Source organism: Gallus gallus, chromosome 2, assembly GCF_016699485.2.
Source record: "Gallus gallus isolate bGalGal1 chromosome 2, bGalGal1.mat.broiler.GRCg7b, whole genome shotgun sequence".
Lineage (NCBI taxonomy): Eukaryota > Metazoa > Chordata > Aves > Galliformes > Phasianidae > Gallus > Gallus gallus.
In genome coordinates this window covers 135,384,996-135,410,221 of record NC_052533.1, presented here as the reverse complement: position 1 = coordinate 135,410,221, position 25,226 = coordinate 135,384,996, and the positions used below count along the sequence as shown (strand labels likewise).

The 25,226-nt window shown below is 42.6% G+C and overlaps 1 protein-coding gene across 1 annotated transcript; it reads right to left on the bottom strand.

Moving 5' to 3' along the window:
• Positions 1 to 1,160: 1,160 nt before the first annotated feature.
• On the bottom strand, positions 1,161 to 21,641 carry COLEC10 (collectin subfamily member 10). The gene is made up of 6 exons (NM_001039598.2): positions 21,480 to 21,641; positions 10,914 to 10,985; positions 8,408 to 8,479; positions 6,346 to 6,399; positions 4,477 to 4,572; positions 1,161 to 3,048 (listed from the first exon to the last, which is right to left on the bottom strand). Exons 1-6 carry the CDS (start codon positions 21,625 to 21,627, stop codon positions 2,657 to 2,659), a joined length of 834 nt encoding a protein of 277 aa, NP_001034687.2. The 5' UTR covers positions 21,628 to 21,641; the 3' UTR covers positions 1,161 to 2,656.
• Between the last annotated feature and the right edge of the window lie 3,585 nt (positions 21,642 to 25,226).

Genomic DNA, 25,226 nt, shown 5'->3' with positions numbered 1-25,226 from the left:
CTGGATCCATCCACTTCATGTAGAAACCTAAGAACCTTTACCCACCACAGTGAATTTCCATTGGCTAGCAATGAAGCCTGTGATGTAGCCCAAATTCTTAATTATAACAGGCATATTTTTCCTGCAAAACACAGCTATAATCCTTGAGTTAGTGCAAACTTAAGCTTATGTCTGCTTGGTACAGTGCTATATGGACTTACCTGCCAGGTTTCCTGTATGCTGCAGTGTCTTATTTGGCTTGGCTTATAAGCTAGACTTCTTGGCAAAATTAACTGAGACCCAGTGCTACAGGAATGGTTTGCACGAGCACATGATCTTGCATATGCCTTGCTAGTTTGAAAACCTGTGCTGTTTTCCTCTGCTGTCCCTCTTCCGTAGTCAGCAAAGAAACAGCCAGCCAGGGTCTACTTGCCCAATGAAAGCACAGTGGCTAAAAGGGTTGTTTTTGTTTATTTTTTCTATTTAAGAAAGAGTGAATCTGATGTGGTAGGTGAGGTGGAGGCTGGAGGCAACAGGCGGTTGCAGCCTTTCCACTGCAGAAACCCATCCCAAGTTCCTCACTTCCCTCAACCATGTGACAGTCATCCCTTCCCATGTGTGCGGCATGGTCCTGGGTTACTGCTAACTCACTGTCTGCTAGAAGGGTCGATGGAATCCAGCTGCATTTATTGCTTTGATTGTAGCTTCAATCTAGGCACGTGTTCTTTGATTTTGTATGTGAAGGAGACTGCCTGGTCAAATCTTAGGCAGAACTTGATCCTGCAGCAGAGTATTTCTGCTTCTGTACCTTCTACTAGCTTTAAGGTTCCTCCTAAAGAACAGGAAAATGGCCCACTAATGATGATTGTCAGCATAAAAGGAATGTCTGGCTTTTGTCAGGCAGTGATCCCAATATGGCCAGACAGTTCCAGAATGTAGACCTCCCCCAAGTATGTTTTGGTAACGTTTTGGGTCAGAGGTAAGGATGGGGAGGGTGGGAAGGTGAGTGCTAATGTGATCGTGCCTACCCACTGGAATGTTAGTATGCCATTTCCTCATGACTAGTAAGAACTGACATACTGTGAGTGTCTGGACCTGACCTTGCAAAAGGCACTACTTTTCCTCAAGAAACTTTTTCCATTAATTCTTTATCATTATTCAATAATGATTCTAAAGCCCAAAACATTTAACAAGTTTATTACAGTAGATTCTAAAAAGCATGATTCTGCTTGATGTTGGAGTGTATAAATTCTCAGGGAGGGAACAATTCAGGATGAGGTACATTGTGCTAAGCAAACCTGTTTGCCGAAGTATGCTCATAGCATAGTTGGGGAGCAATGAAAATATATGTGGTCCCACACCTGCATTCTTGGGACTGAATAGTTTCCTGGAGGGTGTATAACAACACAGGTAATTTACTGCTGGTAGCAACAAATGGTTTTCTGGAAGAACAAGTAGCCGATGAACTGGCTTAGAAAAGTAGCTCTGAGTCACAGAGTTTCCTGAGATGCTCCAGTGTTGGCCATTGCTCAGAGATGAGCTTGAAGGCAAACAACCAGCTGGAAAATGGTATGGAGGATTTTACTGCTGAAGAGCAGGCTGACTGAGTATGACAGCTGTCTCATTGCCTTTGCAATGCTGCATACTGTTGCAGAATGGAGACTTAGAGCTGACTCTCTGCATTGCTCGCTGATGGGGCTGCCTTCACGTCCAGCTCTTCATATATGCAGAGGAACATTTTGCAACCACTGCTGAGAGTGACCTGCAGTATGCATTGGCTGCACTAGTGCCCAGTGTTCTCAGCTTCCAGATAGCATTTTTTCCTTTTTAGTCCCAAGTGGGGGAGAAAATCTACAGACTTTCTTGCAGAGAACCTGGAGTCTTTACTAGCATCTCCTGCTGTGAGGAAAGGTAAGACTTTTAAGCAACATGAGGAAAGACTAAGAATTAACAGGCTCACTTCTGAAAGTAAAACAGATGCTGTGTCTCAGGAGCATCCTGGACTTCAGAACAGTCCTGGCAATGGTGTCGTAGAAGCCACGTGAATGTGAGCTCTTCCACTGTATGCAGGAATGTGGTACTAGCTTTGGTACTAGCAACATTGTGAAAATCTGATCCATTATGAACATGCTGACATGGATAACTGAGGAGCCAGGCTCTGACAGCAAATTTTGCACTGTTTGTTTACAGCCTACAGCAGTGGCATTGCTTCCTTTGTACTGTTTTCTTTATGCTGGACTTTTCTAGATTCTTGCACAGCTTTTTGGAGGCACCAGAGGCTAGAACTGTTCCTTTTGTTCTCAGATTGCAGGCAAGCTGTGCAGACCTGCAGAAGTGCCGTTGCTTTGTTCCTCACACCTCAGCCAACCAAATGGGTAATAGATTGAGAAGCAGAGATAAGTGAGTCCTCCACTGTATTAGTGAAATCATGTTTGACTCTATGTGCTCTAAATTTTCCCAACCACCCTCAATTATACATAAAAATGAAATAAAAATTCACAGTTGGCTGGATGCCCCCTGCAGACCTGAGCTGACCTTATGTGGCATTAGTTACTCCTGGTTAACCCAGTGAATGCTGGATTGAGCCCTATCCTTGTTTGTCAGCATTCCCTACAGTGGATGAACGAGGAGGGGTTATTGTGTGTACAGAAGGTGCCAGACATCTTTTGTGGCACATCTATTTTCTCTTCTTGAGGAACTCACAGATGAAGTAGATGGTGACTTGACACTCAGAGTCATTCCACTCTCCTGTGCTGAGCATTTCCACACAGTCCTCGTGGCCTGTGGAGTCGTGAGGCTCCCCATCCTTCCAGTTACTGTAGTTCTGCAGCGGGCTGCTGTCTGCATATACAAACTGCCCTTCTTTTTCCATGTCATTTAGCCCGATGAATGCCCGGAAAAGGCCACTTGAGGAGATGTAATCAGCAAGCAGGGCGTTGGTCACCTCATCTTTAGGCATGGCCAGTGTTCCTCCTCTGTCCCTGCAGTGCATCAGGGCTTCTCTGTAATTCTTCTCTTCTTTGACAATATAGTAGAATTTTTCATCCGTCTCCCTGATGCCTGCTATAACTTTAAAGGGGAAAAATAAATCTTTAATGGCATTTCAGCAGCTACTGGAGGTTCTTCTGTTCCACTATGACAACAAGATGGTTTTTACATTAACATTAATGAAAGGAAGATAGGGAAATTGTTCCCACCACTGAATTTAAGGTGAACAATAAAGACATGATCAGAGACTGATGCTACCGGTAGGAATGACAAGAAGCTTGCACGCATTCAGTCCTGACAGGCATGTGTTCCCTGTGACTGTTTCGTTCTGGACATCCTTGAAGTTACTAAATCAAGGCATGCTGACTGGACAAGTAGCAGTGAATAACTCTGGATCACCCTGGTTGCTTTGTATACTACTGCCATATTGCATTCTAGATTGTGAACGAGTGCTGTGGGATAGGAACACAGGCGAATTGAATAGCTGGGGCCTTTTCCATGTAGAGGAAAGTCAAAGAGACTGCTAAAATAGGTTGTTTTAAATAGTGGCTGGTGTTCACAGCTGATGTAGCCAATAAGAGACATTGAATAGGAAGGGAAGTGTGGCTGCTCAGCAGCTTTAAAAGGCAAATTTCTCAGGTAGCAGATATCCTAGTGAATTAAGCAGTGCCAAGAAGCGTTCCTGGGTAGCAGCAGTTTGTCCCTGCTCTTGGATTGCTGGAGTAGTCCTGGTCACAGCTTTGGCCTCAGGCAAATAACAATCCTCGAATTCTGGAGCTACTCCAGAAACAGTCAAGGAGTTAGAAGAGAACCACTCAGTTCTGTAGGATTTAGCAATACAGATGAGAGCTATGCCAGTTGCCTCTGGTGCCAGAGAATGGCCTCAGACACATTTAATTTGCAAATCAGACTGATTCCTAGAAGTGGTTGTGGAGCCTTCTCAAAATCTTTGCTACACCAGGAAATGCTCTTCTTTCCTTTCAGGAGGAACATTTTGCACTGTCCTGCTGGCTGCACTGCCTATAGACATTACTTGTTATAAGTATCTCCCTTATTACAGAGAAAGATGCTTTCAGTGAAGGGAGGCATGAGAGGAGCATCGTGAATGAATGCAGCTCTTCTGTGCAGAAGCAGCAGCAAGATGAAGAGGTTCCTAGTGCTTTTTCTGGCTCTATGGAGCAGACTGGCACAACCTTTTCCCTCTTGCTGTGTGAATGGCCACTGAGCCTGAGAGTGAACAGGCTGACAGTGCAGAGGCAGTTAGCAATCTGTGCCTTGTTCTTTCATGATTATTTCTGTTGTGCTATTGATCATTGCTGTACTGTAGTTGCTTTTACCAGCTGCTTATATTCTTACAGGTGCCAGACTCTGTTTTCTGTATGTTTTTGGAGTGCCTCGCACAGTGGGGCCCTCTCTCTTGGCCTGCATGCTGCAGCAGTAGTGGGAGAATAGCTGTGATAAATGTTATAAGAGCCAAATAAATCACATCAAATACATAATGATCCTTACCATTCTTTACAAACTTGATGGATGTGTTAAGCCGAGCAACATTGATATTCAGTTGTCCAACAACTCTGCGGTACCTTCCACAGTCACAGACTGTGCCTGTTGCAATACAAAGGACAGAGGATTTATCTGTTCAGAAATATATATATTTTTTTTGCAGATGAAAGGGTTTACCATCTTCCTTCCACCCGTATCAGTGTAGCGTTTACACATTCTCTGTCCTTCTTATCATCACGTCCATCTGACTGTGGATGTGTGGTTTACTGTGATGATGTAACAGTGTTACATGTGAATGTTAAAGGTATCATAGAATCATTATAGAATCATAGAATGGCCTGGGTTGAAAAGGACCACAATGATCATCTAGTATCACTCCCCCTGCTATGTGCAGGGTTGCCAACCTCTAGACCAGGCTGCCCAGAGCCACATCCAGCCTGGCCTTGAATGCCTCCAGGGATGGGGCATCCACAACCTCCTTGGGCAACCTGTTCCGGTGTGTTACCACCCTCTGTGTGAAAAACTTCCTCCTAATATCCAACCTAAACCTCCTCTGTCTCAGTTTAAGACCATTCCCCCTTGTCCTATCACTATCCACCCTTGTAAACAGTCATTCCCATTCCTGTTTATATGCTCCCTTCAAGTACTGGAAGGCCACAATGAGGTCTCCCTGGGGCCTTCTCTTCTCCAAGCTAAATAAGCCCAGTTCCCTCAACCTTTCTTCATAGGAGAGGTGCTCCAGCCCTCTGATCATCTTAGTGGCCCTCCTCTGGACCCGCTCCAAGAGCTCCATGTGCTTCCTGTACTGTGGGCCCCAGGCCTGGATGCAGTACTCCAGATGGGGCCTCACAAGAGCTGAGTACAGGGGGACAATCCCCTCCCTCTCCCTGCTGGCCACCCCTTTTTTCATGCAGCCCAGAACACCATTGGTCTTCCGGGCTGTGAGCGCACACTGCTGGCTCATGTCCAGCTTCTCATCCACCAGGACCCCCCGTCCTTCTCTATCTTTTGGCACCTTTGGATCCACAGACAGCACTGATTCCCTGGACTTCTGATAGAAACATCACCACTGTTTTCTCAGTAAAAGAGTATTTGAAGTATGCATTGAGGTGGGACTGGAAAAACGTTGGTAGATGGACCATGTTAGCTGCATGAAGCTGTGGTACTGCAGAAATAGTTGATGCCAACTCAAATAATCAATACCTGTCAAGCACTGAAATCTCGGTTGTATTTTTGGTTGTTAAACTGAAATTTGACTTTATATAGTTTGTTTCTTCTTCTCTAATTCCCAGGAAGAAAACAAGTTGCTGATGGTTTCTCACTAAAAACCAATCTGATGAACCTTATGGAATGCCTTAAAAATGAACACGGTTGAACACTGAAGGTGGGAAAACACCTGTGGTTATTAGGACTGGGAGGAGCCTTCTGGGTGATCAAATCCAAATTCTCCTCCCGTAAGCCAATGTGTTGCATTCATTTGACAACAAATCATGCTCTTTCTAAAATTACATGTATTTCTATCTCGGTGCTTCTAAGAGAAGGCTATTAAAGGAGCTCATTCCTTTGGTATTCACAAACTTTCTTCCAGTTTTCAGTATTAAACTTCTGACCTGATGCATTAAGTTTTGTTATCAACCATTGCCCATTAGTTTATAAAGTTTCTCTGTATGCTGTGTAGCATCGCCATCAGTCATGTCGCTAGCCTTCACTTTGCTAAACAAAACTTTTCACACTCTTCCTGTTTGTTTCACCCATTCTGAAGTTTGTCCTCAGTTGGCCTCAACATTTTGTAAAACTCTAGACAAACCAACCCTGAAACTGAAGACCCAGCATAAGCAAACTCAAGCATTCTTCAGAGAAAGATGCCCAGCATACCTGCTTTTCCTTTTTTTCCAGATACCCCTGATATGCCTTTGGCTCCTTTGTCACCTGGATAAAGAGAAAAATATGTTCTCAGATCTCAGATGGTGCATATGTCAGGGGAGCATCTCTGAAAAACCTGTGTAATAATATATTAGTGGCGTGCTTCTAATAGGAAGGCCTAATGTACTGTACTGGCCAATGTGCCAAGTCAAACAAGCCATGATTAATGCTGGTGAATGAAAATAAGGAGAACCCTTTAATAACTAACTTGCCGATAATACTGGCATGTTATGTGCTGCTGGTTCCTGGTACTGCTTTGAATATAAACTGCACCGTGATCCCGAGAGGCTGCAAGCATTCAGGAATCTGCAGCAGGTGACACCTGGCCACTCGCTGCCTTGCAGGACCTTCCTGGGTTTGGCAGCTTCACGTCAGGACAAGGCAACAGATGAGGTCGGTGGGCACTGAGGCTCAGAATTCATGTGTGCAACAGGATGTGTTTGTGGGCAGCATTTAGCACCTGCACAAAATGAGGTCACTAGGGAGCAGTGTTTCATTTCAGATATAGTTTATGGAAAGATGATTTATTTTCCTCTTGCTTTCCTCTCGTTCTGTACATCGTAACAAAATGGTAGAATTGCTTCCCCAAATGCCATGCCAATATCTAAATACAGGTGACCGGCTTGTTTTTTAATGATCTCAGCTATAATTTGACAGCTGTCAAAAAGTCTCAGCTGTGTAGCTCAGGAGCAGACGGACTTTGTCTGAAATTACTGTCAGCTCTTCTTTTATAAATTAAAGCCTTCAGAGGCCAACTAATGTTAATACATGCTCTCCCTCGTTGATAGCTATGTTTTGATGTGATTATTCTTTTATATGGTTGTATTTTTTTAAAGAAAGAAATCAGTACCTGACTGGCATTTCAGTTAGCATTGCTTGGCACCCCGCCATCTTATGTGCTGAAATTTCAGGGTTGCTTCCTTAAGAACTTGAGTGCTTAATGGTAAGTCTAAAGAGCGACTTAGTGGCCTTTGCTTCTGCGCATGAAAAAGGAAATGAGAGAAAAAGACCCATGTAGAAAGGGCCGACAAATTGTTTGGTCAGGTTGACTGACAGCTTGAGTTAAAGGCTTAGAGCACTGGTTTACTTTCAGATAAACAATGTGTGGGATTCTTATATTCTAGTTTCCCTTGGTGATTGAAAACATCCTAGGAGATACAGCTGTGTCTTCAGTTGTCTAGGCGTTTTGAAAATGAATCCCCCAGCCAAATTCTTTTGTTCTTCTCTGACAGTGGGGTTGGCTGGAGGCCATCAGAGGTTTATTAAAAGGTACTGGTGTGAGAAGCTCCCAGGATAAGTTGTTCCACCCACTCACCCACGTGGCTGGATCAATCGCCTGGTTAGAGACCACAGAGTTCCCCATAGGATAGTGGATCCCTGGTGAGTTGCTAAGGCAGATCTCACTGTGGCAGAAGTAATATTTCTTCTGCTGCTGCTCTAGAAGGAATGCCTAATCTCTTCAGGATGCTAGAGCAATAATTTCATGGAATGGTTTCCCAAGTAGAGTTGGAGTCTACCTTCATTTGTGTGGAGTAGTTGTTCTTTGTTACATAAGTTCTCCCTTAAAACTCTTAAAATCCTCTCCTTACCTGGCTATCCTGCACACTTCTTGCTTGCATGTCCCACACAGTGCAGGTGTGGCATCCTGAGCAGCAGCAGAGTATTGGCTCAGGCCCTTCATCATTGGATGCAGGGGCACAGATCTGGCTTTCTCTTTTTGAGGTATCGGAGGATTTGTGCTATTTATTTCACCAGGCCCAGATTTCCCCTTTTCTCTTTTCTCATCTCCAAGAATTGATTTCTTAACTTATCAAGCAAACTATTTTTAGCCAAGCAAGCAATATATTGCATGTGGGAAACATAAATATTTCAGTTAGCTCTAATCACTGATCTTTCTGCATAATTATCTTTGGAGAGCACCAGCTGCAGCCAGTATTTGATGATACTCCATACCTGCAACTCACGTATTTACCTTGAAGAAAAAACACAGGAAAATTCCCAGGCATGGGCTTACCTTTTCCTCCAATCGGACCGATTTTCCCAAGCATTCCCTGGTCACCGACATCCCCCACAGTTCCTTTGTTTCCTGAGAGAAGAAATATGAGGAAGAGTATAGATGACTGCTGTTGTTCCTTCCCTGAGATGCAATCCCTCTACTGCTGCTGCTTTTCCTGAGCATGGCAAGTCTCGGTGTAAGGCAGACAAAACAAACACGCTCGTGTGAGAAAACACATGAACACACTGCAAGTTTTACAGCTTTTGCATTTATTTAGACTTGTTTGTACCAACCTGGGCTGCTGAGACTCTTCTATAAGCCACAGGGCTGCTGGCAGCCCCACTCTTCTGGCAGGGAACAGCAGAGTGACTCCAGTGCCAGAAAACAGCACTTAAACCAGGTCTGCTGTGGCTTCATGCAGCTCAGATCACAGCTGCTGAGGGACCAGTAGGACTCTGCAAGGCAGCTTAGTAAAACTGCCTGTTCATCTGCCAGAAACTTCATATTTTCATATAGAAAATGTAAACTAAAACTGCTAGTGAGTATTCAGATATTGATCTTACTTCACAACTAAACTATACCATCAGCAAGTTGCTTGGGAAGTGTGTCTCTTTTCTGTTTCGTTTTTTTAATTATTATTATTTTACTTTATTACTATTTCTCTACTGTAGAGAAAAGCCTTTGCTTTGTTCTGGAGGTGAAGTTCTCATGGCTTTTCTGGGAATCCTTTTGGAAGCAGAAGTGCACGTAAGGAGCTGCTGCTTGCACTGTCCTTGCTTCCCAGTCCTTGGAACACGAAAATACTGGCTGCCTTTCTGACTGGCTAGCAGTGTAAATTCTGAAGTGGCTGGGCTATAGTATGAGCCCAGCTTAGGAAATCTCAGTTTTCACACTGAAGAGAACATCACTCAGATGCTTCTTAAGTATTTGTTTTTTGGTTTTTTTTTTACCTGATCTGCTTGAGTCTTACCTGATCTATTTAAAGTAAGATGCAAAGTCTTCTGAGTGCATATAAAAATGAAAAAGATTTTTATTATAATAGTAATAACAGGACAATTTTAAAGACTCTATACAAGTAAAAACCTTCATGATTACTCTTAAAATATTAGACCACTGTCAAGGAAGAAAGAATGTGTATATGCATTATCACAGAATCATAGAATCGCTAAGGTTGGAAAAGACCCACAGGATCATCCAGTCCAACCATTCGCCCTTCACCAATGGTTCTCGCTAAACCATGTCCCTCAACACAACATCCAAACGCTCTTTGAACACCACCAGGCTTGGTGACTCCACCACCTCTCTGGGCAGCCCATTCCCGTGCCTGACCACCCTTTCAGAGAAGTAGGATTTCCTAATGTCTAGCCTGAATCTTCCCTGGCACAGCTTGAAGCCATTCCCTCTAGTCCTATCACTAGCCACACGAGAGAAGAGGCTGATCCCCAGCTCACTACAACCTCCCTTCAGGTAGTTATAGAGAGCAATAAGGTCTCCCCTGAGCCTCCTCTTCTCTAGACTGAACAATCCCAGCTCCTTCAGCCACTCCTCATAAGGCCTGTGCTCCAGATCCCTCACCAGTTTTGTTGCCCTCCTCTGGACACGCTCCAGGGCCTTGATGTCTTTCTTACAGTGAGGTGCCCAAAACTGGACACAGAATTCACATCACTGGCACCTTAAGCTTTGGAGTTAATACATGCAAAGAAGGCTGATGCTGTCTTGTCTGGTGGTGCAGAGTGCTGTGCTCAGGTAACTGGGAAGGTATGAGATTTGTTTAATAGAGCTGAGTCCTGAGGCATCGTATGCTCCTTGCTTTCAGCTCTGATGCTCGTGCTTGGTCAGAGGAACTGCATTTCTCAGTGTGTGCCTCAGTTTGCTTTTCTGTAAAAGTGGGACAGCTGAGACTGAGTTTTGCTGAGCATCATGATTCAAAATTGTTTTGCCTGAAAGATCATTTCACTAACATAACAGTAATCTTTCCAGTTATATGTACGATCTGGGAGGGTATCAGTCTTCTGGATCTCACTCATGGTTGCCACTTGAGAGAGCAGCAGTCAGTGTGCTGGTTTATTATGCGACTATTTACATTTATTGCCAGACTTTCATTATGTATTGGCAGGAATTGCACCAAGCTCTCAGAACATGGTTAGATTCACTGATTAATGTTTGACAGGCATTGTGAAATCCACTGGAGCAAAAGGAATGAAAAGCATTAAACAGCACTGATAATAAATGCAGTTGTACGTATTTCTTTACTATGAGAGTGGTGAGGTGCTGGAACAGGCTGCCCACAGAGGCTGTGGATGCCCCGTCCCTGGAGGTGTTCAAGGCCAGGCTGGATGGAGCCCTGGGCAGCCTGGTCTGGTATTAATGCGGAGGTTGGTGGCCCTTCCTGTGGCGGGGGAGGAGGGGGAAGGGGGCGGGGTTGGAGATTCGTGATCCTTGAGTTCCCTTCCAACCCAGGCCATTCTGTGATTCTGTATTGATATTCATATACCAATAATAGCCAACAAAGCGTCATAAATACCTTTAGGTCCTTTTGGTCCAACTTTTCCTTGTTTGCCCACTTCTCCTCTATCTCCTTTTTCACCATCATCCCCTTTCACACACACACAAAAAAAACAAAAACATAAAGTAAAACATCATGATACATTACACCCAGTGTAGTAAATGCAGCTATACATCCTCAGAAAGTCCAGTTTACAGTCACCTTTATTCACAACTAATTTCTTTTTATTTCACATTGAAGGCACTGTAGCCATGGGATACATTTCCAAAGAAAAGCTGACAAATTTGTCCATTAGGAAAAGCTAAATTTTTTCCCTTTTGAAGAAATTGTTCTGGTGTAAGAATTCTATAACACCAACTCCAACTCTTATCCTTTAAGGCCTAGTGGTTGTAAAGCAGATAAATAAACAGGTCTTTACCTATTGGGAAATCTGGGAGAAATGCCAACGGAAGCAATTGGAGTTTATTAATTTTTCCTCATGCCTGTTGAGTTCAAGGTATTCAGATGCTATAGAAACAGGAAGAATGTAAATATATTGCAATAGTTCTTAACATGGACGAGAGCATTTAGTACAGCAGAAGTCTTGCCTTCAGTTTTTTGACAGGTGGCATATGTAAATATAGCAAACATGTTTTGCAGTTACTCCAATACTTTATTTTGAATTAGTCACTCACAGAATATTTATAGGAGGAAAATTCACTGTGTTACAGTAGTGCAGGGATTTCCCGAAATGAGATCAAGGTCCTATTACACAGGTTACTGTATATGCCTATAGAAAATATTGAGCAGCTTACAGTCTAAAAGAGCAAGACTGCAATTAGAAGTGAGAAAGAAATATAATCTACTTTAACACCGCATATAATTTTTTCTTGGGTTGATGCAGGAAAACAGAAAATCAGAGGTACAACTAGGGATGATTTTTGTATCTTCATATTCTTAGTTTTGATCCCAAGAACATCTTTCCTCTTTTCAGCATTACATGACAAGGCCAATGACCTGTCTCACTGAGGACAACGTCTTCAGCCCTAACCGAAGGTGTTTGTGGAACTGAGTGTGTTGAGGGTGACTGTTCCCATCAGCAGTGCCACTGGGGTTTAACTGGCTGAAGGACTGCATCCAGTCAACATGTGAAGAGCCACTGCTTACTCTACCCTGCAAAGATTAGTTTTGTGCCTTTTAACCCCATCTATATTTTTTGTCTCTATAGCATCCTGTGACAAAAAGGTCAAAGATTTAATTACGTGCTGGGGGAGAAAGTAGCTTCCTGTGGTTGCTTTCACACTGATTGCTCCATTGGGTATCCTCTTCATTTCTTGTTTTGTGAAAAACATCACCCACTCATTATTTATTTACCTTGTGCTACTTTTGTAGCCAACAGGCAGCTAATCATGGGCTGCTCCATGGGGTGATTGGAGATGAGAGGCAGCATATAAAACATAGTAATAGCTCCTCTGCATGTTGGATATGGGGACTGGACTGAGTTTGTCCCTGTGTGCCACAGAAAGCTGTAGTGTTGAGACCCTATGAAAGAGATTAGGCTCACCCCATTAGTCAGGGTGTCCTTGAGGGTGGTGGGCAGTGGGCCAAACGGAAGGTGATGAAGGGCTGATGTGGGGGAGGAAACGCTCCTTAGAGGAAGGGACGAGGAAGACACATGGCATGTTGTGTGTGCTGGTACACTCGGCTGCACTGTGTTCAACAACAGTGCCACAGGACAAAACTGGAAGGGAAAAGGTTATGGACAGCCAACAGGAGAATTTTTAAATGTCTTTTTATTCTTCAAAGATACTTGAGAAATCCATATATATTTCCAAAAGCCAAGCTTCTTGAAGCTGTAGGTCTGACCCTCAAGGTGATGGAAAGATGCCTGCTTGTACTGAGTTCTTGCCTAGAGGTCATCAAACAGCAGAGCCAGCAGAGCAGAGAATTTGCTGTTTAATTTTGCTGTTGACCTCAGTGCAAACATCATTTACGACTGAGAAACTGAGCAATTGTCCTTTCCAAACCCAGCTATGAAGCCCTTGAGAAAACTGTAAGAGTCACTTCTCAGTAGGAGAGAAATTCAGAAAAGATTTCCAGAGGCTGACAAAGACCTTGTAAAACATGGTTCCAGGAAAAGGTTAAGAGCTGATGTGATCGTAGTCTGCAAACCCATGCAGGGGAGGAAATGTGTGATAATAGAAAGGAATCAGGGTGTGATTCAAAGACTGGAAAAGCTGGATGAGTTCTGACTAGAAAGGTAACACGAGGTTATTTACGAAGTGGGCTATGCTCTCCAGCAATGGAGGCACACCTAAGAGGCTTCACTTCCACTCCTTACCTATGCAATGAATTCCTTTATGTACGTACAATATGCTGCAATTCTGGCTCTGGTGTAGAAACAGCCAAGAGAGTTCCTTTGGCCTGTGTCATGTGGGAGAGCAAACCAGATTCTTGCAAACCTTCCGAATTCCTCCTGTCACCCTGGCGGTCCTCATCACCTGTCAGCCCAACCAGTTACCTTCTGTGTGTCTCACAGGCTGCTCTGTTGGGTTAAGGGCTCTTTTCTGCAGAAAAGAAGGCCTCTGTGCAAGAAGGATGCTTTTATTTATTTAATAATTCATTTAAAAATACTGCTTAGACAGTTAATCTTAGAGTCCTGGAAAGAAAGTCAATATACCAGCACAGAAGCTGTGATTACTTTCCAAATGTGTTTTCTTTCAATCTCAGCTACAATGCAGAGCCAAAAAAAGCTGCAGTGGCTTTTTTCCGAGAGACATTGGAGCAAGTTTTGCACACACGAGGCTGCCAGAGATGAAGCTCAGTTTTTGTTTGTCAATCATTAGACTGAGAGCTGGCAGGCTAAAGGGGTAAAAGGTGTGGGAAAGTTTGCTCTGGACATTTTGGGAAATTACGAAGTCCCAGTTTTTGCTTAAGCCATGAGAAAGCCTAAGGGACGGGGAAGGAGGATCTATCACCTGTTTCATCTTGGCATAAAGTGGCGTACCATGCTGTGCCTTAGTTCCCATGCTCTGGAAATGGAAATAATACTAATTTGCCTGTCTGTAAGAGAAGGTGAATCCTGCTTTTCCCCCAGTATCACATATGGCTAAGGGTAGGCAAGTGTAGAAGCCAAGAGTATTAATTAGTGGTACCATTTCATTGTGTATTTAATGAATTAAGTCCAATGCTTGACAATATGGTGTTACAGTTATCAATCCATTGTGCCCAACTTTAGGTGTTGTGTGATGACAAATTTTGGCAAGAAATGTGAATTCTTGGGATATGCTCCCCCCTTGTGGTTTTACTATGATTTGCAAGAAGGTAGGAAAGACTGTGAAAGGTTGGTTGACCTTGTTTTGAACGGGGTCGAGTGAGTTTTCTCTGTAATTTCTAGTAAGCATCTTTCCCTTCCTTCTGGGACTTCATGTTGACAGCATTTCACTCTAGTAGACACTTTCAGTATATATATATATATATTTGTAATTTGTCAGAAATCTGAATCTGACTCCCGGCTGTGCTCTGGACAGAGTGTTCGAATTGTACTGCTGTGCTTTGTGCTCTGTGACTTGTCTTATAGGGAAAAAAAACGTTCTCATCCTGACCTCATATGTTTGTAATCTACGTCTGGAATTTAAGTTCTCCTTTGTGCTGCTGTACCTTTGGAGAAGTATCAGGTTACATTTTAACCCAATTAGCAAATTGTAACCTTAAAACTGTTGCTCCAAGGATTTCAGATAATGCATTGCGTTAGCATCTGAAGCATGGATGGAGCACTTGTAGCAAACAGGTGAAGCACGTCCATCACTCTACTTTGTTCATATTCCTGCAAGCTGGTTAACTTCTATGTCACAGATTTAAGATATCATAGAATCATTGAGCCATAGAATCACAGAATCCTTAGAGTCGGAAGGGACCTTTAAAGGTCATCTAGTCCAACTCTCCTGCAGTGAGCAGGGACGTGAACAGCTAGATCAGGTTGCTCAGAGCCCCATCCAGCCTGACCTTGAAAGTCTCAAGGGATGGGGCTTCCACCACCTCTCTGGGCAACCTGTTCCAGTGCTTCACCACTCTCACTGTAAGACATTTTCCTTACATCTTACCTAAATCTATGCTCTTTAAGCTTGAAATCCTTGTTCTATGACCACAGACACTGCTAAAGACTCTGTCCCCTTCTTTCCTGTAGCTCCCCTTTAGATACTGAAAGGCCACTCTCAGGTCTCCCTGGAGCCTTCACTTCTCCAGACTGAACAACCCCAGCTCTCTCAGCCTGTCCTCATAGGGTAGATGTTCCAGCCCTTGGATCATTTTTGTCTCCCCCTTCTGGATGCATTCCAACACGTCTTTGTCTCTCCTGTACTGAGGACTCCACATCTGGATGCAGTACTCCAGGTGAGGCCTCACCAGCGCAGAGCAGAGAGGCAGGATCACCTCCCTCAACCTGCTGGCCATGCTTCTTTTGATATAGCTCAGGATACGGTTGGCTTTGTGGGCTGTGAGGGCACACTGCTGGCTCACGTCCATCTTGCTATCCACCAGTACCCCCGGGTCCTTTTTGTCCTGGCTGTGTTCTGTCCTCAAGTGAGTCTTTTGTTTTCTGGTTTGTATTCACAAATGGAGGAAGTATTCAGGTTGAACAGTTCACTTACGCTGAGTGGCTTCCCAAGTCTTGTGATCAAGGGCTGACCCTACTTCTTAGACAATCAGGATGGATTGTAGTGACCATACCTATCTGTGGATGCAGCCCTGTGACAGCGTGACAGCAATTCTGGAGCCTATGTGGGGTCTAAAGCTGGAACTCCTGAGCTGGATTCAGGCTTATTGTCTCCAGGAGCACACAAAACCCTCCAGCTGGGTTTAACTGAGAGTTTTCTGTGTGTGCTGACAAGTCACGGCCTGAGTTAGCTGCAGTTCCTCACTCCTGACCAAAAGTACCCCATAGATGCTAGTGTTCTCTAAGCCTCTATTTTGCACTGAATCAATTAAAATGCATCCTGTGAAGCAGGAAGGCCAAGCAGGCTGTATGGGTCTGTCTCAGGTTTAATGCCCTATTCTTTGCCACTATCTGAACTTGTTTAGCACACATCGCAGCCCCTGGTGCCTACCTCCATGCTCCAGAGCATACCCACCCTGTATAATGACAGAAAATCCTCTTTTGGGGGGCTAAAGCCCATATGTGAAAAAAGAAGAGAAGTCCTGGGTCATGGTTGATATGCTGCAGGGGGAGAAGGTGGTTAATGTTGTTTTTTTTTTTGGACGTGGCTGCTTTGCACTACTTGCTTTGGATGCATTTAGCATTTCTGGGCATTGAGTCCCACCACAGAGGCTTTATATGCAATCTGTCATATGGCTGTACCCTGTGATCACGTTACAAGCTCTGCTGTTCCCCATGGTTCACGCCTGGATTCCTGCTACAGGCACAGGGACCTTCTCCATCTCTGCAGACACTGTGGGGAGGTGTGGTGATGCCACTGCCCTGCGTGTTAAAATAAAGGAATGAGGACACGTGTAATTCTGAAGCTTTTAAGCTTTTCCAGGAGTAACTGACTGCCTTGGAAAAGCTTTGTGCTCGCTAAGCCTCTGCAGCACCTGCGTGTGTACAATCCATTTGAGAGGTTTGGTCACCAGAGGGAGTCACAGACTCTAAGAAATAAACAAACAGAACAGTTTGTCTTTCCATTGCATAAGTGTGTCACAGCTACGTCAATGGAAAGCCTCAAGATTTCCTCCTATTTCACTTTCAGTGTCCTTTAGATCCTTAGCAAATTTCCCGTAGCTGTGGGGATTCCTGTTTCCAATCTATATATGACAAGTGAGGACAGGATTTCTTGTGCTGTCTTGGAACTAAATGAAGTCATCTGGCTGGAGTCGATTCGACGCAATGTCCCTGCCTCATTCCTCTTCCCGTCAGCCCCCAGCACCGACCTGCATACTTCCCTCCCACTCTGTCTGATTTTGAGCACTCAGCTCACCCTGCATTTCATGAATTATGGAAATGAGAAAGGAAACACTAATAACATACCCATATAACATACCCATGTTTAGTGAGCTGAATTAGCTTAGTGAGAAGTCTGACGAATAAACAGTTGAGCCAGCAGAAGGGGAAGGCAGAGCCCTATGGTCAGAGTGATGGCCCTTCCTTTTTGGAAAAGAACCTGACTGCCTCGTCCAGCTGTAGTGTGTAACTTCAGCTACAGCCACTCATCCCCACGCCCTGCAGGAAGCATGTAGTGCTCCACGGTTTGTACCAGGAGAAATATAAGTGTTCTGCTCACAGGTTCTTACCTTTTTTCACTCATCTGCACGTTAGACAACGGAGGGTCAGTCACCTTTCCTGGTGAAGTGGAAAGAATCTCAAGAATAAATTGGATTCTCTGCTCACTTTTCTGTTTTCTGCTTCTAAACATCCATTGACTTCACTAAAATAGCCCCTCATTCTATTGCATTTCATGAGTCAGAATCAAACTCTTAGTAGCTCTGCTGATTGTATTATTTGAAACTGCGGGACTTTGTGCACGAACAGGATATACATTGTGTCCTTAATAACACAGTAATAATTTGTATTATTTCTGATTCTCCTTTCACTTGATTTGTCCCAATTTAAGGTTCTAAGCCAGATCCCCTGCTGTTATGATGTGATCTCAAAGACCCATGGGCTACAGTGGTCTGAATGAGGAATCACACCTACACTGGTAAGAAATACAAACCCAATGTATTTTGAATTTGCATTTAAGTGCCCTCCTGCATGCTTTGTAACTCAGGCTGAAAAACTTCGGGAACTTAGCATATGCTAAAATATATGAAGGCAAAAATGTGTGAAAGATAGAATTATGTGTTGATTATAAGGTGCTTTTCAGATCAAACGTGAGGCGCTAAGAGGGAAGCTTAGTTATAGGTTTGAGCAGCCTATAGGATGTGGTAAGGTGTTTCTTATTTTTGGAAGGAAATGTGGATAGCAGCATATCTGGTTTCTGAGAGAGTTTTAGGTTTTCCAGGAGTGGAATTGCGTAAGAACAATTAAAGCTAAGAGATGGACAGCTATACCACAGTAAATGCTATTTTGAGGTGCTAGCCAATGTCATGGAGTTTATAAGCACCGTTTGTCAAAAATAATAGTAAGGAAACACTTCACATCTGAATTGCTATGGGAAACTCTCTGTATTCTTCAGTATTCATCTCATTCCAGTTTTTCAACTTGGATCTTACTCAAGCTCTTTGAAGTTCTGTGTCTGGATTTCAAAGGAAATGAGCTGGGACTTGGGACAGATAGCAAGATCTAGAGTCAGACTTCAGGAACACTGAGTTCCCACAAGTCCACATGAAATCAACTGCAGTCTTGTTCCACACTTCTGTAAAGCCATCCCTATTCTTCTTCTACCCATGTTCCTACTTTTAATGAGAGTTTAGGAGTTGAAGTTTTGGACTCTGCATTTTTCCTCACTAATATTGTTGATGACTGATGTATTTGGGCCGAAGCATTCCCGTATCAGCCAGTTTGAGACATACCTCAATGGCTTTCTCATGAAGGCAGGACAAGACAGCCATTGCACTGGAGCTACCTACATTCATTTAAATAATCCCTCCCTTTTTGAGAAGTGACCTTTGAGCATTGCATAGAAAAGGAGATTGGAAGAGAAGTAGCAGCTTTTGCATTTTTCTTATGCTTTTTTTCTGGATTCAAAATATATAAATTTTCTTTCCATAATTCTGTCAAAACAATTTTCATTTTCCTTTGCTTTCACCGGCGATGGCAAAGCAGCAGATAGACGGAGGGGACTGCAGAGTGCGGGGTTTTATCACACATCACCAGCAGAGGTCAGGATGAAACTCCTATTCATTTCTGATTCTGAACTGTTCAATTCAGACAGACTTTCATCACAGAAACTGTAAGTGCAAAAGACTTAAAGGACATCTATTGCCTTCCTCCTATTCCTGGGAGATTGTATCCTTCCGGAGTATTTTCTAGCTGTGTGTTTTCTGGTTCTGCTGACACTCTTCAGGAGCAAGTGAGTGCAGCACAACTGGTGTGAAGACTTTCCTGATAATCAATCTGGAATTACCCTTTCTTTTCATCTCATCACTTTTATCATACTTCCTGTGTGACACCCCAAGTCTGAGCATAAAAGAGGGTATATTTCTGAAGGGGAAAAATTTGGCTTACACAGACTAAGCTGGACAAGATACAAGCAGGTTGTACAATCAGCAACTGATTTTCAGGACACTGAACAGGTGATCTTTAGGGTGAGAATGCAGAAATGTCAAGTGCTTGCTCTTGTAGCAACTGTGAATGCCTAGATGATGAAGTGAGTAATGAAACCTCCAGCAGTACAAGAAATAAAGGGTGATAAATTTGGAATCTCTCCAAACATTCTCACTTCTCCCTCAGCGTTCTCACCTCCCTGGCTGTGTGATAGGTAGAGCAGCACTGCTGCTGTGTAGTCCCAAGGCCAATCTCACTCATAGCCTTATCTAGCCTACTGAACAGTTTGTGCCACCACAGCCTTGCAAAGCTATTCAGAACACTTTAGTTCTTTACAGTTCTAGGTGCTTAGTCCCATTGGATACTAATGCCCATGTAGAAGGAAGAAGTTGCCACAACAGCAACCTGGCTTGTGGTGGTAGAAGAAGCTGACCAACGTACTATGGAAACTCAGCACCTCCATCTTAGGAGAACACCACTGCATTCCACCATAGCTGAAGACCCTGAGCAAATTAGAGGCAAATGGCTAACAATGGAGCATAACAAATAGAGCACGGAAAATAAACCTTACAGCAATGGAAGTCCGAGGTTTATCCATTGTCAGGGTTTAACTATTGTCTGAGCAGCAAAGTGTTGCCTGTGGCTGTTGTGCAGTCCTAGGCTTGGATCATGTATTCTGATTCCTTAGGCACATGACGGTTAGAGGAAAACTGGATCAGGACAGACTTTCTTCTGCCATATTAGGTCAATGTGCTTCATCATCAACTACAGGGAACGCATGAGGAGTAGCAGGGTAGTCACACACCCAGCCTGTTCAACCCCTAGTTGCCCAGATGACTGGCAGTCAATCAGTCTGCCATTGAGAGCTGCTTATAGCTGCATTAGATGAGCTCAGATCTGGTAGGAACTGAAATAAGGCTATAGGATCATGTCACATTAACTGCAAGATATTTTGATGATCTGCAGTGAATTTGAGCCAGTAATTTAGAGTTGATTTGCTCAACACTTTCAGCAGTCATGGATCTTGGCTATGGTAATGTAATTTTAGAGTGGTAGCAAGGACCCTGCCAATAGATGTTTGGCTCCTCTTGTATCTCGTTATCAGCCAGGAAGCAGTAGAACTGATAATGAATGGCTAAATCCTGATTTTCTCAGTATCATACTTGCAGAGAATAATATCTTACCTTTAAATACTCCCTGTCACAGCTAGACCAGAGAAACCAACTGGAATCCCAACTACTCTCACATTGTCCAAAGACCAACTCATTAGCCGTGTGACTTGTTAAACACAATTCTGTCAAACTTTGTTCTTCAGCCTGACATTATTCATATATTAATTAAACAAACTCCTACTTGCTCCCTTGGGGATCATAACATCTCTCTGCATTTATGCTGTGGCAGCAAAAATTTAAGCTTGGATTGTAATCATAAAGAAATTAACTTGCTGATTAAAAATAGTCCTTTAAGCAACATGCATTTGAATAATCCATCATAAAAACAAATCAGTCTGGAGCAATACTTTTGACTTGATAATCTTTTTTTCTGCTTAAAATTTAAATCAGTTGCATTTTTTTCTCTTACTCTGGTGCCTATAGAAAAATACAATGAATTGCTAAAAAGAAAGCAATAGTTCAAACTGCAATAGCTGTAGTGTTGAATATAGATTTTAGATCTGTCGCTGCAAGATAGATTTGTATGTCATAGTTCTAATTTCCAGCTGTGGTGCCTTCAGGCAACTCCACTGACATTAGATGCCTTACACAAAATGCAAGTTAATGCAGAAAATTCGCTTTTATATATTTGCAAAGAATTTTGAAGATAAAAGAAATGCACACGCCAGAGCTGATCGAATTCTTCTTGAGGTCTGTAGTGGAGGTCCTGTTTAATTCAACTGCTGGAACTGCTGGATCATGTCTGAATGAATGCAGCAGAAGTCTGCTTACAGGTAAGCATTTGGAAATAATGTCATTGCAGTCATTTTAAATATTGCATTTCTCTCTCCAACTATATGCAGCTATATGCAGAGTGAGCTATTAACAGTTCAAAATAGGTGCTCGCTTTCAGACAAAGTTCCTTAATTTATGGCTACTAACTGTACTGGTTATGTGAGGAATACAAGAAGTAAGAGAAGATTTATGTGGCTGGAGAAAATTGGCAAAGGACACATTTAATTTATATGAAAATCTGTGAGAATGTGTAACTGAAACTAAAGAAGAAAACAAATTCAAATCTCCCTGCTCTGCCATTTTACCCCGTTACAGTTTCACTTTTCCAGATGCTTTTACAGATAGCAGTAACTGAGATCTTTCATCCACATCCCATGCTGTAAGCCCTCCACTCTCTCTTTTCAAAAAAGCAGCCTCTATCAGTATTGGTCTCAGCATTAGTAACCTGATTTTCCTCACCTTTTGGTCCAGGTAAAATAGTGTGTGTCGAGCAGACATCTGTTGTAGGTCGATTGTCAACATCAAAACCAAAAATCTGAACTTGGAAGATGAAAAGCACTACTAGGGTCCCACATTTCCTTAGCTGTTGTTCTTTCTTTCTGCTCATCCTTGCAGCTTCTCAGGAAATGCCTTTCGTTGTTACAGTCTTAACAAATGCAGCTGAATCAAAAATAAATGCTCTGCTAACTGAAGCAGTGCAAAGATTGAGAGCTACATGCAAGAACAGCTAAATAAAGTGAAGAAAGGAGTTTGACGATGCTGTAGTTATTTCTGTCCTGCACATTATCCAGGATATTTATTTTACACTGACAGCTGTTTATTCCAATTTATCTCTTATCTGTGAGAAGTTTAGCTGTTTTTGCCTTGGAAAATTTCTTCAGTATATGGGGATAATCTCTTTTATCATTCTTTTTTTCCTTTTGGCACTGATTCTCATGCCCAGCTTTTCACTTCAGAGACAAAAGACTATGGTATTTTATCCAAGTGGATACTAACTAGTTATAGGACACTTGTAGCTGTTTTTTTGCTGTAAAAATAGTTCAGATTCCTTATAATGAATGAAGAGACTTCCATGAGAGCTTTCTGCCAAGGAGATCTTTAGGAAGGACTGACTAGCTCCTAGTCTGCTGTGGGTGGATGTCTCTGGTGCAGTTTGCTTTTGGATGCCATCTGCCAGAAGCCCCCATACGAGGGATGGAAGTTTGATGTTAACAACGGATTTCTGAGCCAGAAACCTATAAATGATGGTTTTATGTTTATCAGTTTTTCCACAATGTTTTCTCCAAGTCCAAATTCTGTTTTCAGACACAGTACAGAAGGACAAACTACAGGGTTAAATCCAGAGTAGGATGAGATTGACTGAAGAACGTCCTCCCATACCATCTTTCTCCTCTACTTACAAACTGGGAGAGTCCATATATCAGGATTGTGGTTTAGCACGTGCCTCAAGGCCATACTGTCATTGCTTTTTTTTCCTGGGTTGCCACAGAAGATGCTACTCTTTCAAATCTCCATGAGTTAGCTGTCAGTTTTTCAGCAGGATGCTGGGACTTTGAAAGTAGGTGTAGAAGCCCTCAAGCATATAGGAATGGGTAGCGTGCAACGCCAATATGTATTGTTTTGGAAGGAACTGTCACAGCTATCCATCCATGTGCAATCTCCTCCCAGAGCAATCTCCAGCTTTCTCTTAGGAAGGACACAGTAACAAGAAAGCATAGAAGAGGAGATGACTGTTTATAATCTGTCCAGGAATTTCATTAACTTCTGGTTTCTTACACAATGAAGCAGAGCAACTCTAGTACTGCCTGAGTACTATTAGTGTGAGTGTGTATTTGCTTTCCATCCCAGATAAAAAAACATATTTCCTGTAATAATAGCTTTTGAGATGCCTTTCTCATTATTTTAGACAATATTAGTTCCTTAGTTTCACACGTTAGTCTTTCAGTAGACAGAAAAAGTAGCATTACTGGTGTGAAAGTGGACAACTTTTCTTAAAGGTATTAAAGAAAGGCTTTGATTTCAAGCTTTTATGTGGGATGAAATGTTGGCCAAAGCCCAAGGAAGGGTCAAGAGGCTCCTCTCCCTGTTTCTTTCTATCCTGGTCACAGACTGTTTCACTTTTCAAAACTCTTTTCTCTTTCGTTAAACTGTATGCAGTACTTTTCATAAATAAGTAGTGGTCTCATCCCTAAAGAATGTAATCTAACTAACACCTTCAAATGTGGCCTTGATAACAGATACACCACAGCTAGAGGAGAAGTGAATGCTGGGATTAGAGACGGATAGAGCTGTACCAAGAATAAACTCGTTCCTATGTGATTTGCGCTGGGCACTGTGCCTCTGACTTGTACACTGTAAATCTGCTTTATTTATCTTTTTCTTCTCTTCACTTTCCATTTTGTGAGCAGAAGGTCAATGTAAGAGCAAGAATAGAGAGCGTAGGAGTGGGAAGCTAGTGTACTTAGCTTTGGAGGAGGCATTTTGGGAAATGTTGCCAAAACGACATGAATGATGCTATCTGTTCCACAATACTGAGAGACTTGCAGAGAATTTTTTGTGATATATCACTGATAAAAGGGGTTATATTTAAGTAAGGGAGGAAACCAGTCATTTAACCAGTTAAGTTACTGACCGGGACAAAGCAGATAGCCTTTTTTTGATACTAATGCTGTTAACAATCATTTTCAAATGTTCTCATTCCACATTAGAAATGAAATCAAATCCCTACAATTTTTTTTCCTCCATGAAAGTCACAAAAACCCTAAACACATAGTGAGAAATAAAGTTTAATATATGTAAGAGCTACTTAAAATGTAGGAGATCCAGACTCAATTTTTTTCTCTCCATAATTCAAACTAGTTTTTTACAGCCTTAAGGTTATATAGCCTTATTACCGGGCTGTTAGATAATCAGTTATGTCTTCCTGTATGTTGGACCAGAAATCCTATCCTGAGGCAAGGAAATTGGCCTTAACAGGAAATCCATCACAACATAATGCTAGCACAAAGGCTTGGATTTTGGCAAATCGATATTTATCAAAGCAGTTTCATCGAAAAATCCTCAAGCAGCCTCAGAGCTGATGGAGATTTATTGAGGCACACAGCCTATTGTGCATGTTAATTCTTATCGAATCAGGCTTTGGGAAGTGTCTGTAGGCAAGAGAGAAAAACAAACTAGGCACTGCTGTCCAGACATAAAAGACATAAAACAAACATTTCCTAAGGCGTGAATGTTTTACAAGAACCTTCAGAAGGCAGAAAGAAAAATCCTGAATGATTCTGTTGCTTTGTGTTGCACAGCAGTCAGGTAACCTTCATGTACCACTGTTCCTCCTTGGATCTCAAGTACTTCCGTGGTAGGCTGTATTGCCTTCACTTTGACTATTCACTTGACTATTCAGATGTTAGTAGTTACATTACAATAGATAGAAGGAGTACAGACAACATTCTGAATTGGTGTTCATCAAAAGGTGGCCAGTCAATATACAGTCAATTTTAACAATTCCTGAAGTCCCAGACCCTATGTCACTGAACTCCATGTTAATACATGCTGCCTGTTACCATGGGTTGATCCAACCAGGAGTGCTGGAAGTCTGCTGGCATCCTTTCTACCCCCAATTCAGTACTAAGGAGAACTTTTCTCTTCTGTTTTTCACTATACTGAATAAGCCTGGGGGTATCTGAAGTAAAAGAAAAAAAAAAGGATAACATTTCTCTGCTTTGGGTTCATACATGGTTTTCTGTTCTCCTTATATGACAAACTGATCGTGATGATTCGGACTGTATCAGGATGTCATAGTAGATGAGTCAGTCATGATGGCAAAGCATGAAGAGAATGAAGGAGGAAAAGTGGTACCGTGTAGTTTGCCAAATGTAGGGACAAAAGTAAACCTAAGGCTATTTTATAAAATATCAGTTTTAGTTTTGACACCATGCACTGTCTGCTCAATCCTTTACCACTGTTATTCCTCCAAGTAAGACATAAGCAATGACTGGACCTTAATGTGCTCTCAAATAGTTCCCAAAAAGAACTGAACAAAGACAGTAATTCTCCAAAATCTCCTTGCTTCTATCTCCAGTAAACAGAACTGAAAGGGGGTGATGAGTTGAGGCAATTTTTCTTGAATACTTGAGGTACTTTGTTAGCACCAGCAATGTAGAAATAGATGTGCCACTGGTTTCCTGCAAGTGTGTTTGACTCTGTTGA

What these genes read in the sequence shown, in the direction of transcription:
- COLEC10 (NM_001039598.2), bottom strand. Translation starts at nt 21,627, where the DNA reads ATGAGCAGAAAGAAAGAACAACAGCTAAGGAAATGTGGGACCCTAGTA. An exon ending in TATTTTACCTGGACCAAAAG is followed by an intron (nt 10,986 to 21,479) that starts GTGAGGAAAATC and finishes TGTGTGTGAAAG; the next exon opens with GGGATGATGGTGAAAAAGGA. An exon ending in TGGAAAAAAAGGAAAAGCAG is followed by an intron (nt 4,573 to 6,345) that starts GTATGCTGGGCA and finishes GTATTGCAACAG; the next exon opens with GCACAGTCTGTGACTGTGGA.